General features: G+C 35.3%; 1 protein-coding gene across 11 annotated transcripts in view; it reads right to left on the bottom strand.

The window, feature by feature from the left end:
- UBR3 (ubiquitin protein ligase E3 component n-recognin 3) overlaps positions 1-14,380 on the bottom strand; it is a 121,108-nt gene that overhangs the window by 47,880 nt on the left and 58,848 nt on the right. For all 11 annotated transcript variants that reach the window (XM_069781331.1, XM_069781330.1, XM_069781332.1 and 8 more), the window contains 4 exons: positions 12,772-12,860; positions 4,425-4,574; positions 3,799-3,932; positions 252-362 (listed from right to left, as the gene is read on the bottom strand). In XM_069781331.1, the coding sequence (XP_069637432.1) occupies positions 252-362; positions 3,799-3,932; positions 4,425-4,574; positions 12,772-12,860 (484 nt within the window). The remainder of the gene's footprint in view (positions 1-251; positions 363-3,798; positions 3,933-4,424; positions 4,575-12,771; positions 12,861-14,380) is intronic.

Below are 14,380 nucleotides of genomic sequence, written 5' to 3'. Positions count from 1 at the left end.
TTTAAGGATTAATTTACTCAAATATTTTTTCTGATATATCAGAATAACTGAAAACAAACATACTTTTGTTAATAACGTCAAGATGTAATAAGAGATTTAGTACCTACAGTTCTTGAAACATAATAAAAACATCTTTGTCCATTCATGTAAACCCAGTATTCCTTTCTCTGAACTGAACAGCATAAATCCAACTGACTTCACTAAGAGCAGTTCAGATCCAAGTAGAATAGATGATCTTTAGTTTCTCTTACCCGTAAAGATTCCATGTAAGATTTGTGACAATCTATGTGTAAAGTGTGACCGCAAGTTTGTACATAAACACCTCCTTCCCAGCCTATTGACACTGCCTGCAGACAGGAACTCTAAGACAAAGCAAAAACAGTAAGAAAAAAGAACAACAATATATAAAAATGTATTTACCACAACTTATTTTAAGATTTAAAAACTATATAGATTTTTATTTGCATGCTATCTAATTAAAAGACGTGCTGTAGAAATAAAAATTTTATTTTATAAAGTATTTACTTATGCTAACTTACATGGCTGCCATTATGCTATTCTTTCCAACAAACAGCCAAACACTCAAGTTACAACTTCTGCAGTTCTTGTCACTTAAGATAATGACTTCTTTAAAGAACCTCTTGTATTACAGCATGAAGATGGCTCTAACTCTACCATCTGCTCCAACAGTACAAGTTATCCCATGTCCAATGGCAATATACTGCTCCAATACATTTCATTCAGCTTTGTATGTAACCAAAATAACAAGATCACAGTTATATAATTAAACCCCAATCTGTTATTAAAATTCAGTGTAAACACAGGGTTTTTAATGTGTTGTTGAACAATATTGTATATAACATCATAAAGGGAAAAGAGAACAAATACTTGTTTAGTGAATTGAGTTTTATACTAGGATTGTTTTGAAAACATCGGCCTTGTTCAAAGACTGCACTTATAGCCCGCATGTCAAAAATAAAATTACCTCACTGGTAGTTCTCAGAAAGTAATGAACTGAAAAAAACAGTCACCACTGGCAAACTTATGATAAGGAATTCTAGAAAATTCTCTTGCAGAATACCTAGCTATAGTAAGCCTAATTATTAAATCTCCATTTCTCAAAAAAATAATTTTATACACAGATTGAAATGTACATTCTGGTTATGCATTTAAAGAACAGAAAAAGAATTATGGCTACTAGAATTGCAAAACAATTTTTAGTGTAGACTCACCCTAAAATGGTCTTAATACATGATGCAAAACCAGGGTACTGTGAATAACCAACTCTGATAGCTGCATTTTTTAAGGATGTCCTGCATATTAGCAGGAGATCAAAACAAAATTACAAATTCTAGCTACAAGACATGCTCCTATTTACCTTGCCTCAACCTGATATTCATAATGTGCTATGACCCCCTCAGGCCATAGAACAAGAAAAACCTTTTCTCCTGCTGGTTCCTGCATAATTTAGTAGACTGCACTACTAGTAAGCCACTACTAGTCTTGAAACATACCTGGATAAGCTCCACAGGACAAATGTTTCATTCAGGAAAAGCATTCTTTATTGCATGTATTTAATGAGGCTACTTAGTAGCATTTGGATAAGAAAAAACCCTAACCCCAAAGTCTTTGCAGAAAGGCTTTATTCTATTATTCTCGAGTTCAAAAATATAGGAGATTCGAAAGCAAGCCATAGGCTCGGGAAGGAGCACACCTATATCAAGTTACTAGTTACAGAGTACTATGTGATTCTGAAAACAGTCCCATCAATCTAGTATATGAAGTTTTATCTCCTAATCCTTAGTCATACCTCTCCGTATTAAAAATAATCACTTTCAATGATTTTTCCTTTAATGGGCAAGAACTCTACTCCCTGACAGCAAGCATCAAATTTCAGCTAAGAAAGTGCAAAAGGAATCTCTATGGAGAGAATTGGCCTGTTTTGCCAATCTGTATATAGCACATAGCTTTTGAATATTTTTTTTTTCTTCTAGTAGAATAAGCTAAATCATGTTTCATAACTTAAAACTTTCACATCTAAGAGAAATTATTCTCTTGCCTCCTGAAATCTGTTGTTAGAGCAAGGACACTTACTGGGAAGGACACAGTTGATAAACAAAAGGACTGCTTACTGCTTAGCTCAGCTGAACAAGACGCTCAAGACACTAAGAGATGTTTCCATTTTTATGCCAAAAGAAATTTAAGGATTAGTTCTTTCATGCAGAGGCATTTTTTAGCACAGTAGTGACCTGGAAACTTGAAAGCAAAAATAGCTAATTCAACTAATGTTTGAATCAAGAGTGGAATTTTTGAAAGCAGGATGCATTTGCTCATTGCATTACAGTATATTTTAGACTAATCTGTTGGTGGTGTTACTGCACAGAAAGGGAAGCATACACTTCAGTGAGATCAAGTTTTTGAGTAACATTTTGCTTGGAACTCCTTCCGTTTGTAGTAAGCAAACATGTAAAAATAAAGCTACAGCATTGCTTCATGTTTTTGATCACTTCAGTAGGAAAAAATATTAAGAATTTGAAACAATAAACAAACATCATCAATACCAAAAGAAGAAAAGCGTGTCCACAGATTCTTTCTGGATTAAAATATCTTTTGTTCAGAAATAAACTTCCTGCTTACATCTTTAGAAGTTTTACTTTCTAGCAAGGAAATGTATACTATTTGCCTCAGGAGAAGATGCTTTCTGAAAACATTGCCCAATTTTTAAAACTATATCAAAACAATCATGAAATTTACTCTAAGTTAATCTACTTTACATAAGCAAGCTTGGTTGCAGTTGGCAAATTTCAATTCTCTGTGGATGAAAGATGATGAGAAAGATAGCAATCACATCAGAGTAAAAATTGCCACAGTTTTCCCTCTTTAAAGCTTCTAAAGGCTGATTATTTAGTTAGATCTGCCTAAAAACTGGTATGCCACCTGGGACTAGTGTATAGGAGCTAATTTAGGGTCATAGGTTACATATTCTTTTCCCCCAGAATGATTTGTCAGAACAGTTATATATTATCTTACATGGATGTTTTACACACTAGCAAGGAAAGTCCCAGGCAGCACTTCCACAAAGGTCTATAACTGAACAAGTCCTGTTAAGCAACAAGAATTGGCTCTCAAAATTAAATATGAAAAGCTGTAATGTGGCTTTCTGAAGCAATGCAAAACTCTGCTTGGAACAGCTAACAGAACTGCAAAACAGAAAATAACATACCAATTAATGTAAAATTGAACTTCAGTAATGCTGTGCAGAGTTGAGGATTCAGCAGAAGAGGGTGAAGTCTTCTGCTGGTCCCTCCTTCCCATCCACTCATCCTCCCCTTCTCTGTAGTGGCTCAGAAAACTGTTAGAGGTTAAAACAACTCTTTCCACTTACTCTGTGCTGCCAAAAATAGTTTTAACTGATTAAGAGTAATTCCTTGATCAGGTTTTCTGAATGGCCACGAGAAAACTGGTGTTTTGAAAGTAATACCTAAGACAGCAAAACCACATCTCAATTGTGTGGTCACACTGAATTGTGAACTATCTTCTAGAGAACATCTGCATGGATATTAAATGTCTACATAGTCCGCATACTAGATGCCTGTGCCAAAATATAACTAGGGAAAAGCCAGACACTATTTGAAAATAAGGACCCTATCAAATGTAAACACCTGGTAAACTGCTGCAACGTGACAATGTGTTCATTAAATGTAGAAATGAAACTAGGAGGGTTCTAAGTTTTAATTTCATTTACCTTTTTACACAATTTTTTCTTAAGTAGGGGTATTGTTCATATGAAATACTTACATCTTTAAAGTATCGCTGTAAAGTTGTAAGCCTCACATCATGCAGTGCTGCACAGGTATCCCAAGGGTATATTTGCTCCTCTTCAGTAGTTGGTAGTTTCTTTGGCTCAGTGCTATTGCGGCATTGTCCCAACACTGTATGAAGAAAAGAAGCAATAAAGACTGCAATGAATAACAATACGCTAAACAATTAAGAAAACAAACAGGAAATTCTGGTTTGTAACTACAGTGTGCTTTATTGATGTTAAACAATAAAAAAATTATTGAAGAAACTAAATACTGAAAGTTGTGCTTTTGCACTTGTACATAAAGTATATATACATACATATAGATACACTGATGGCTATTTTATTTTCTTTCTCTTTCAATACCTATTTTCCTGCAGGTCTATTATATACTGCTGGCTTACAAAAGCTAACAGGAACTAGAAGGGAATGAAACTTTTCACTCTCTTCCCAAACGTTTAGAAGTTTTCTCAGTACCCTTAGACCTATAGAGGTGCCTCATGGAGGACTATCCACAAAAAAAGGGAAGACTATCTTTCCAGGCTCCATGAGACACGACAGTATTTATGCACAGATATTAAAAGCTGCAGAAACACTGCTTGCCCAAGTCACACATTCATACCTGAGGATGCTTGTAGTAGTACAACTAGCCCTGTAGGTCTCTCTTCAGTAGAAGGACCACTTTGTCCACAAATAACACAATCATATATTGCCTCAGAAACATGCTGTTCTGATGTAGCTACCTCCATGGCAATATCAGCATCTGGCGATTCTAAAAAAAGATAAGAAAACTGATATTAAACAGAGGGAAAGAAATCCAATTACATCTGCACTGAGGTAGTGATGAAAAAAACTCCAAAATAATCTCTCTAGTTTATCTACAAATAAAACATTGACCGTTACTTGAAACTTACCTTGCTGATTCAAACAGAAAGACACCTACACAATGAAGTCCAAGTTTTCCCATATTCAAAATTATTCCGAGTAGAATTAAATGTTTACTTCAAGTTTTGTATTAAACTTGATCTCTTTAAAACTTCTATAAAACAGAGATCTAACTTCTATTTCATTAGATAGTATATTGAAAACTCTGAACAGTGAGATGAAGGGCAATGAGTATGAATCTCTACTAAACCCAGATTTGCTCATAACTGACTCTAACAACAAGTAGAAGGAAAAAGTTAATCTGGAGACCTTAGAAATAACTTAAAGATGCTTAGACAAGGCAAATGCAACGTGCAACTAAAGAGGAAAGTATTTTTTTTTTAATATGAAACTTGGACAATCTTTAAAATTTTGGGGTGCATTAAGAAAGTAATCTGCTGCTAATGCAGCAGATGTGTACAGTAAATGTTAAACTAAACAAGACATATCAAAGACCTGGTTTTCTAATGGTCCACATTATTATTTCCTAGGTGCACAGACAGAAATGTTCAAGGCTAATGACCAGCTTCAAAGTATTGAAGCAACTGCACTTGATGTAGCTTTGTTCACATGACAGTGGTGGTAGTTTTGGGGCAGGGGTCTAACCAAAATAGAAGCAATTTTATGTTATGTTACAATCAAAGGTAAGACTTCTTTATTGGCTTGAAAGAAAAGCACCTTAGGACTAGATGATCCTCTCCTGACTGCTCAGGAACACAGTCAGCCTCTTGACTTATATTCTAAGTGTGCTTTGTTTCTTTCCTAGAAGGTAATTTTTCCAAAGGAAAACACTTCCTACCTTCAGCCATGCCTTTTATCTTAGTGATTAAGTAGGCCAAGGTGCTGGATAGAGAACCTAAAAACCCTGAGTGCAGCAACAGTCCTCATGCAGAACTGCTTTTAGGAGAACTGTTCTCTTCTGAAAGTCCACTAGAAGTTCAGCACAGGAAGCCTGCTGCTGTAAGGACAGGCATGTTGGATGCCGGGCAGCATCTTTCCTTGCTATGAAAAGCTCCATGCAATGCTCTCACTCACAGGGCAGAATGAAAATTACACTGTTTTAGTAACTATTGATTTCCCAGTCAGCTATTGAGGATCATATGAAAATGAATGCCAATCTTCATTGACATGCAGTTGTTAATATTGTACACACATCTATCACCATCTAGTGGCAGTCAGATGTACAATGAAAGAAAAAGCAGAATGCATCAACTGCAAATGTTTTTTAAATCCAAACATCCAGAAAACCTAGCGGCAGCACAGAAGGGAGGAAGTAAACACTAAAGCTATTTTTTATATTTAACATCACCTCATAATTGTGCAATACACACTCACAGATAGCTGTGTATCAGAAGCACATGACACGGGAATGACTAGAGTTCCAGCCTTCTTATTTATCTTTTTCTAAGATATTGTCAATACAACATAAAATATGCATCCATGCAATATTTTCAAGTGTAGTAAGAGAATACAGTGAATACAGTGTGTCAATCTGATTTTGAACAACTCAATGGAAGTCCTCAAAAATCAGTCAACATTTAATTTACTAAATACCATTCATTCATCATAAATTGCTTATTTTAAACCGTAAGGAAAAAAATACAGATCTTAGTATTTAAAAGGTGTTTCAGACCAATTCAGTATATGCAATCTATACTTCTATTCCCTATATGCAACAGGCACAGAAAAATCAGGCTAATTTAATTTTATAACTCAATGATCAAATGCATGCTTCCTTCACAACTACTTAGATCAAGTGCTAGGCTACTGTGGCAAACAATAAAATTTCAAGGGAACTAGATTTCTAGTATCAAGGAAGACTTCCTAATAAAATAATTTCCGCCAGAGCTAATGAAAGAAAACAAAGTCACCTTAGCCAAAATCCATTGGTAAGAGAAATTGGCAAGAATTTAAAATCTCAAATAACTAAGCAGACCAAAAAAACCCAACCAAACAAAACCCGCCAATTCTTTTTGAATGGACTATGATAAACCTTGATTACTGGCTTAAACTAGTTGTTAGCTTCTTTGGAAGATAAGACTTGGGCTATGGTTTGTTTGAGAGGGTACCTCTTGGCAGCAGAATTGCTGGGGTGAAAATGGAACAGTGGCAGTCTGGAAAAAAGACAGCATGCTATGCATATAGTAATGATCTCAATCTCATCTTTCTTGCCTTCTGAGTTTCACCTCTATGGAGCTCCAGTGGAAGCCACAGACCCTGCCTCACCAGCTACATGAGCTACCTACACTATCAAGGACCAGGACAAACATGTTGCAACTCAAGATACTGTTGAAAATGAGACAGACTCTTTCCTGCAAACTTTTTTCTAAAATATTTTATTAATGCATTGATACTTGTGAATATAAACTAATTGGCATGTCTCTATTCTACTTCACTTTCAGTTATGTATTTCCTACTTCACATGGGGAAAAATAAAACTAAACTGCATTTTACTGCAAAGTACTCAGAAGTTTCTGGGCATTTTAAGCTTCCATCTCCACAGCTTTTTTTTTTTACCCCCCTCCATTTCATACAAGCAAAAGTACAGAATCCCTTTGTGTTTTCCACAGCAACTTGTGAAGTATTTATTTAAAATGACTGGAGTTGTAATGCTATTTTATTCATTTGATTTAGAAAATACAGGTTCTCAGCAATTTTTAAAGCATGAACTAACATTTCCTAGCTCCCAGAATGCAATTATAAAAAGACAGCTTAATAAAAATGATTATTGTATTAAATGTCCTTTTATATTGATGAAAAGTCTTTATAGTTAAATATTGATTGTAATATAACACAAAATTCCTTCTATTCTGGCTAAAAACCCTACCCAAACCACCACCAAGAACTGTCACCTGAACAAAGCTACATCAGTTGCAACTACAAGGTGAAGAATAATCTAAATGTCCTTATTTTGCTTCCAGTGATGCACAAACCCCCAACGTTTTTTGCCGACACTAAGAAGATATTTCCATGAAAACAGCACTTGTGTGTTATGTCCCAGAACAATGTTACCTTACTGAGTGCCAAAGGAATCCTTTGCCAATCATTTGCTAAGATACTGATCTTGAGGCATATTACTCCTCCACCTTTCAAACAGGTTTTGTAGAAGCATGCAGTTTTGTTTTGTGTGAAACCCACTGGCACCCAAACCAACACATCTTGTCGCTCCACTGGAGATTCAGAAAGTAGGCAGCAGCAACAGGAGAGCAAGGAAGACCAAGGTGGCTTTAGTTGCTAGGCTGAAGCATGGCTTTACTAGTCAAGCAGCAAGCATAGGAGACAGCAAGTGTATTTTACGTCAAGCATTCTTTGGAATACAACCAAAGATGCTTACAGTTTAAAACTCTGATTCTCCAAAGATTTAACCTAACTGATTTCACAGAGACTTGTCCTGATGGTGTCAATGTGTGTGAAGGACAGAGACTTGCCCTGATGATGTCAATGTGTGTGAAGGAGAAAATGAGAAACACAAGGTAAGACACATGGTTTTGGTATCAATTCACCAAGTTTCTCTCATGAGGTTTGTCTAATGTTGTAACACAGCCCACCCCCTTACAGTGGGTTCTGGGACTTTTCATTGCCCTTGTGAATTATTTCAGAAATCTGGGTAAATATGAACCTCATTAAAAACAAAGATAAAAACACTGAAGGAAGATGAAAACATGCAAACTGTAACAGAAATCCAGGGTAGTGCCAAACACTATCATTCCCATGGGTTTTTAAAAAAGTTATTTAGCTCTTTGTTTGGTTTTGTACCAACAGGAGTAAGAGACCCAAAGTTACAAAATCCTAGCATTTCCTACTTCCTAGCAAATACTGATCAGTCTGCTAAAATCTAGCACACTGCTTTATCACAGAATGCACTGCTGCCTGAATTTTATTTCATTTCTACTCTCCAGAGCTAAAGATTCACTCCCCTTCTTTCCCCTACCCAGCAAAACCCTAGAACTGAAAGGGCTCTGTAAACACAGTAGTTTACAATCTCTGTTGACCGTAGTTAACATTTTTCCTGCTGTATACATTGTGTGTCAAAGTGGCCCCTTGGCATCAAAGCAACCATTAGCATGCTAATATTCTTTGTCCTGACCCAGCATATGTATTCTCAAGAGATCAGTACCTAATTTATTTTTCTATCTGGGTTCAGAAGATTGAGCGCTAGGAAATGTATGTCACCTTGCATTAAAACTCTACACTTCTCTTTAACTCTAGCTAAAGAACGTTCACTTGAAGGACAAAATGATGTCCTGCCAAGACTCACATCATCAGAAAGAAACAAAAAGACCATACTGCATACTTATCATGAGGCATTAAAAAAAGCAACAAACCACCACAAAACCCCCACACTGGGCACTTCAGAGACAGCAAAACTGTTGAAGGAATGTGAGATATCTTAGCATGTGTAATTCACAAGTTAATCAGTTTACAAATTTGATTAAGTAGTTCAGCAGCTTGCCTGGAGTGGATCATAATATTTCATGTTTATAAAACTTAGATCATTACAAGTATCAGTGTAATTTGTTGAAGGTTACTATTAACTGGAGCAGAGGGATTTATTTTTGTTCTTATCAAGTCCCACCTGAAAGGCAGTGAAGTTTCAAAAATCTCTTGCCTGGAGTTCCACATCACAACAGATAAACCATAGCCTCACACTGAGATGAGTGCTCTCAAAACAAAGATTTAAAAGTAGCTATTACTAGGAGACTAGAAGGCCTGTAGAGTTGACATTGTATGTGACTACATGAAAACACATTTTTGACTCATTAGACGTTCTCCTCAGATATTTCAAGAGCTCTATCTGCTGCTCTTAGAACGATGTTTCTTGGTTTACTCTTCTGCTTTTTACACTGTCCTGCAGTCAAACAGCTAAAGACAGCACAGTGGATTCTGTTCCATCCTAGTTCATTAACATAACTGTTTCTAAATTTCACTTAATTACTTCCAGGCAAGCTTGAATGGCAGTGCAGTTCTGCAGATGTCACAGAATATAAATAGAAAGTAACAGGGGGCACAAATAGAAAAAGCTAAATAACCGGATTTTTTCCTATAGTGATTATATGCAAGAAAATGCCAACCTTTACTTTCAGAATCTCAGATGAATTTGTGAATTCCAGTTCAAATAAATAACTGTTTCTGGTAAAATGAGACACATTTAATATTGAAAGATGAACATGTAATTGGGTAACTTCCTTTTAAGCCATGTTTCATTGCAGCATCCCAACAATCAAACAATAGGAATCCCTCAGGGGATTAACACTGATTCTGTGCATTTTAATAAACTCTTTGGAAACTATTAAGTTTATGGGGTTTCAATAAAATAATTTTTAAGCTTTGGCTATTCTCCGTTATTCCTGTTGTCTACTAGACACATTTATTTTCAGAGTATTTTCAGTCTTTTAGACTGTCAAGAGAAAGCTATCATGAGATTTTTGAAGTGCTATACCCAAAACCAATTACATCAGTTCTCATGTTTTACCACTGAATCACAGCCACATTTCATAGATAGAGAATTTTTAAAAGTTGTTGATGATGATGATGATGATGATGATAATTTGCCTAAATGACACCAACTGAATCAGTGACAAATCCAGGCAGCTGACGCCTCACCATGCCTGCATTCTGACAGTGTTATTACTGTTACAACAATCAATCAAAATTAAGAAATAGACCTACTGCTGAATTTCAACCTATAATAAAAGCAGTTTGAAAGTGTGAGAAGGAGTTTGAATGTGTGAGAAGGGGCTGCATTTTAACTGACTGATTTTAATCTGAAAGGATTTTTTTTGTTTTCAAATGTAGTATTTCAGCACAGCTATAATACAATTCACGGTAAGACTATTAAATACTTGTATTAGTTTGTAATTGAATCACTCCAGGAAGACTAGTTTCAGAATTCTTACTAGTTTTGTGTTTTAAAATTAGAGTAACAATGGTTTTTGCAACTTTTTCAATAATTTGCTGTAACATCGCAAGACTGCACTCATGGCTGAACAAATTACTTCAGTTAAAAAAAAATTAGAGCAAACTGAAGAAAGTATTCCTGGCAAACAATTAATCTAGGTTTTTAAATAAATCCTACATACTATAATGAAATACGTACTTCCCTTCTGCAAGCTATTTTAATGCCAGTCAGAACATAAAAGCTAGTTAATACTGGACTATAGTACAAATTAGGTGAATTTTCATCACAAACTCAGAAAACAGTATGGCAACCTAGAAAACACTGAAAAAGTTAGTGAAAAAGCAAAGCAATTATTCAGCTAACACAATGCCTGGAATTCTATTAAGCTGTTGCCAAGGAATGTCTTCATACAAAAAAACTTTATGAACATGTAGTCCATTAAGTTGATTCTATCTACTGTTGTGCATGACCTGCTATAATTGACAACAAACAGTACATTTTATGTTGATATATCTGAAGTTATTAATTGCTTAAATACTAAGAAAGAAACAATTTAAGTGTTGCACACCAAAGAACTTATTAATGCACAATCATAAGCACAAAGGCCCAGGTCTGCCTGCTACAGAAATTAAGGGTTCTTTTTAATATTTGACATATCTAGTTAAATAAAAGCTAAGTGTTCCCAGTCCTCCACACAAATAATGCTGTGTAATCGATGTAACTAGTATGCTTCATCCACAAATCAAAGCAGTTACCTTAAATATAGCTTATAAAACTCAAGCATGGGAGTATTTATGCATACATATGTATATATGCAAATACAGATAAGACAGGTAAATCATATATAGATACATGCAATTTCATATATGAAAACATCAACTTTAAAGTTTCAATATCAAGAATTCAAAATATAGGTGACTGCAGAATCCAAGTTTCCCAGTCACTTTCAATTAGCCATGACTGTAGAGACTTCATTTTTACTAAGTAGAACTGCATGTTTCTTCTCTTCTCTCTTACTTCAACAAACAGATTAAAAAGAAATAGCTACCCATTTAATAAGCATGACAAAGTCATTTTTATCTGTGAACTGTGTTGTATTGCACACCCTCCAAACATAACACCATGTATACAGTCATTAATTTGCTAAAGAAATGTCAATGATTGCTGTATCCAAGACCTTCGTAAGTATGAAGGAATAAATCCTCTCAGCAACCTATGAACTGAAGGGAATTTAACAATTTCAAAACCCAGACTTTTTCAGCAAAAACAGTTGTCAAAATATTTCTAACCAGTGCTTAAACTCAAATCAAAACTACGTAGCAGATGATACTTGATTGAAAGAGGGGGAAAAAAAGAAAAAAAGATTCCTGCTTTTTCTTATCTTTCAAACACGCTAATCTTCAATGAAGTAATTCAGATGATGAAAGTATTTTCCATTCCTCAGTTTAACATAAGCAAACTAATCAAGATTATGTGCTTCTACACAGCAGAAGCTGAACTTATCCTCAAGCAAAACAAGAGCCAATTCTGCTGTAAAGCCTGTACTTGAAATAGAATACAATGTTATCACTTACAGCAACTGAGACGATCTAAAAATAATGCTTTCCTTAATTCTATGCATAAATTTAAAATGCAAAACTTTTACCTTTTTAAAATTTGAGCCTCTATGAAGAAACAACCTTTAATTTTATTATTACAGATTAAAGAAAATGTAATCTTTACAAGACAAACTAACTTTGGGATGTTTTATATTAAGAGGTGTACTTTAAAACGCATCACAGACATTTAATCATTTCATCCACTGTGTACTAAGAAAAAGTAGGACTAAAATTATGTCCTACAGATAACGTGTTCTCTTTTAAAATATTTTTAAGATCATTTAATCTATTCTTTAGCAATTATGTTTTCAGCATTAACTGTCCTCAACTTTAAGCCTCTTAAGAAGTATTTAGTGAATGAGTGGATACAATAGTGGAATCCGAGGGGAGGTGGTTTTTTTGGGATTTTTTTTTTTTTGTGTGTGTGGTGTTGTTTCTTTTTAAACTGTTTGAGTAAAAACATTAATACTAACATGGAAATGAAAAAAAAAAAAGAAAAAAAAAAGAAAAAAGGAAGGCAAGCAAGCAGTCAACTACACAAAACTTACCAACATCCATGGCAGTTTCCATGAAGCTTTTCTGCCTTGAGGCAAATTCAGCCAACAATTTCTGTTGCCTTTCTCTGGCCTTCTGTCGTCTGAGTGAAAGAAGAGGGGGGGAAGAAAGAAAGAAAAAAAAAGTATCTATAATGGAGGAAAAAAATTAGTTTATAGTGTCAGGCTGATTACAGTTGCCACCTTCAACAATATAATTAAAAATTCAAGTTTTCTCTAAACAAAGGATTAGTTGTCAAGCCTAAAAAAAGGAATCTCTTGCTTTAAAAGTAGAGTTTTTTAAAAAAATAAGAGTTATTTTCTTTTGAGTCTGAAAGAAAGGAATAAAATCCTGCCCTAAAAAACCCTTCAGAAAACCAAAGGATCCTTTAACAGATTAGGACATGGCACCATAAGAAAAAGAACCCAAGACCTTACTCTTGAAAGTTATTTTTCTGTTACATAAGGGAAGAATAACAGAGTAAAACATCATCCATTGTCCAAAAACAAGTACTCTTGTGAACAACGAACATTTACAAGATGATAAGGACAACAAAAGGCTACCTCACTCGCTTTTGCCAAGGGAAACAATTATGAACAATTTATTTTCCAGCTAAGGCTCCTCATACTGGTTCCTCCTCCCCCAACTCCACCCTAGATACTGGTCACCAACAGCTTTTATACCTGGACTTAAAGAAGTTTGAGACTGCTTCCAGACTGAAGGCCCTTATCTCCCTGGAGCCAAACTGACTTCACTAATATTTTCCTCATTGTTCAACAGCTCTGGATTTACACGTGGAAGACATTAGAGACTCATTCTTGTCTATCCTGTTTAAACTGTATTAGTGATCTGTACAAGCCTATATGACCAGCTATTCTGTAACTCCCTATATATACATAGAACATGTAAAGAAAATAAACATTGATTTTCTTCTTCCTGAGGTACCAAGAAAGGATCTTTACTTCAACAACAGTTTACAAATAGAGGAAATGGGAGAGCTCAAGTGGGAAAAAATCAAACAAAACTCATAGCACTGCTGCTCACCACATGGCACATGCAAAGACCTATGTGCCCTATAGATGAAGGCTTTACGCAGTACCTCCCCAGTGCAGCTAGGGAAGCTCTATCAGAGCTACAAACTGTCCATCTGAATTTACAATGAATTTTCTTCCCCTGCTCAGAGATGATTCAGATAACTAACAAGGGATTTGAAAACATCACTTGGCATCTGGTATGCTGATGGGTTGCTCTTTAGTCTCCAGCAATGTCTGATTATCACTGTCCTGGCACAGGAACAGGCACGCACAGGCCCAAAGCAGCTAATACACTGTAACCTGTTATCCCAATGTGGCCTGTTTAGAAGTCAAAGCTTCAAACTTGTTCTCTTGAAGGCACCTTAAAAACCCAAATATCTCTGTCCATTTATCTGTCACATTGTACAGCACCATTTCTCAAAATAACTTCTATTTACAACAATCCTAAGACTCATTATTCTGAGGATCATACCAGGGTATTCATTAAACCTGCTTTTATTTATTTCTCTCTGGGAATTTCTCAATATATGCCTTGACTAAAAGCAGAGTGACTGTAAATAGAGGCCTGTAATAAGATATAAACAAACTC

This window comes from Haliaeetus albicilla, chromosome 4 (assembly GCF_947461875.1).
Source record: "Haliaeetus albicilla chromosome 4, bHalAlb1.1, whole genome shotgun sequence".
Taxonomy (NCBI): Eukaryota; Metazoa; Chordata; class Aves; order Accipitriformes; family Accipitridae; genus Haliaeetus; species Haliaeetus albicilla.
The sequence above is the reverse complement of the archived record's forward strand: the minus strand, read 5'-3'. Positions and strand labels throughout refer to the sequence as shown.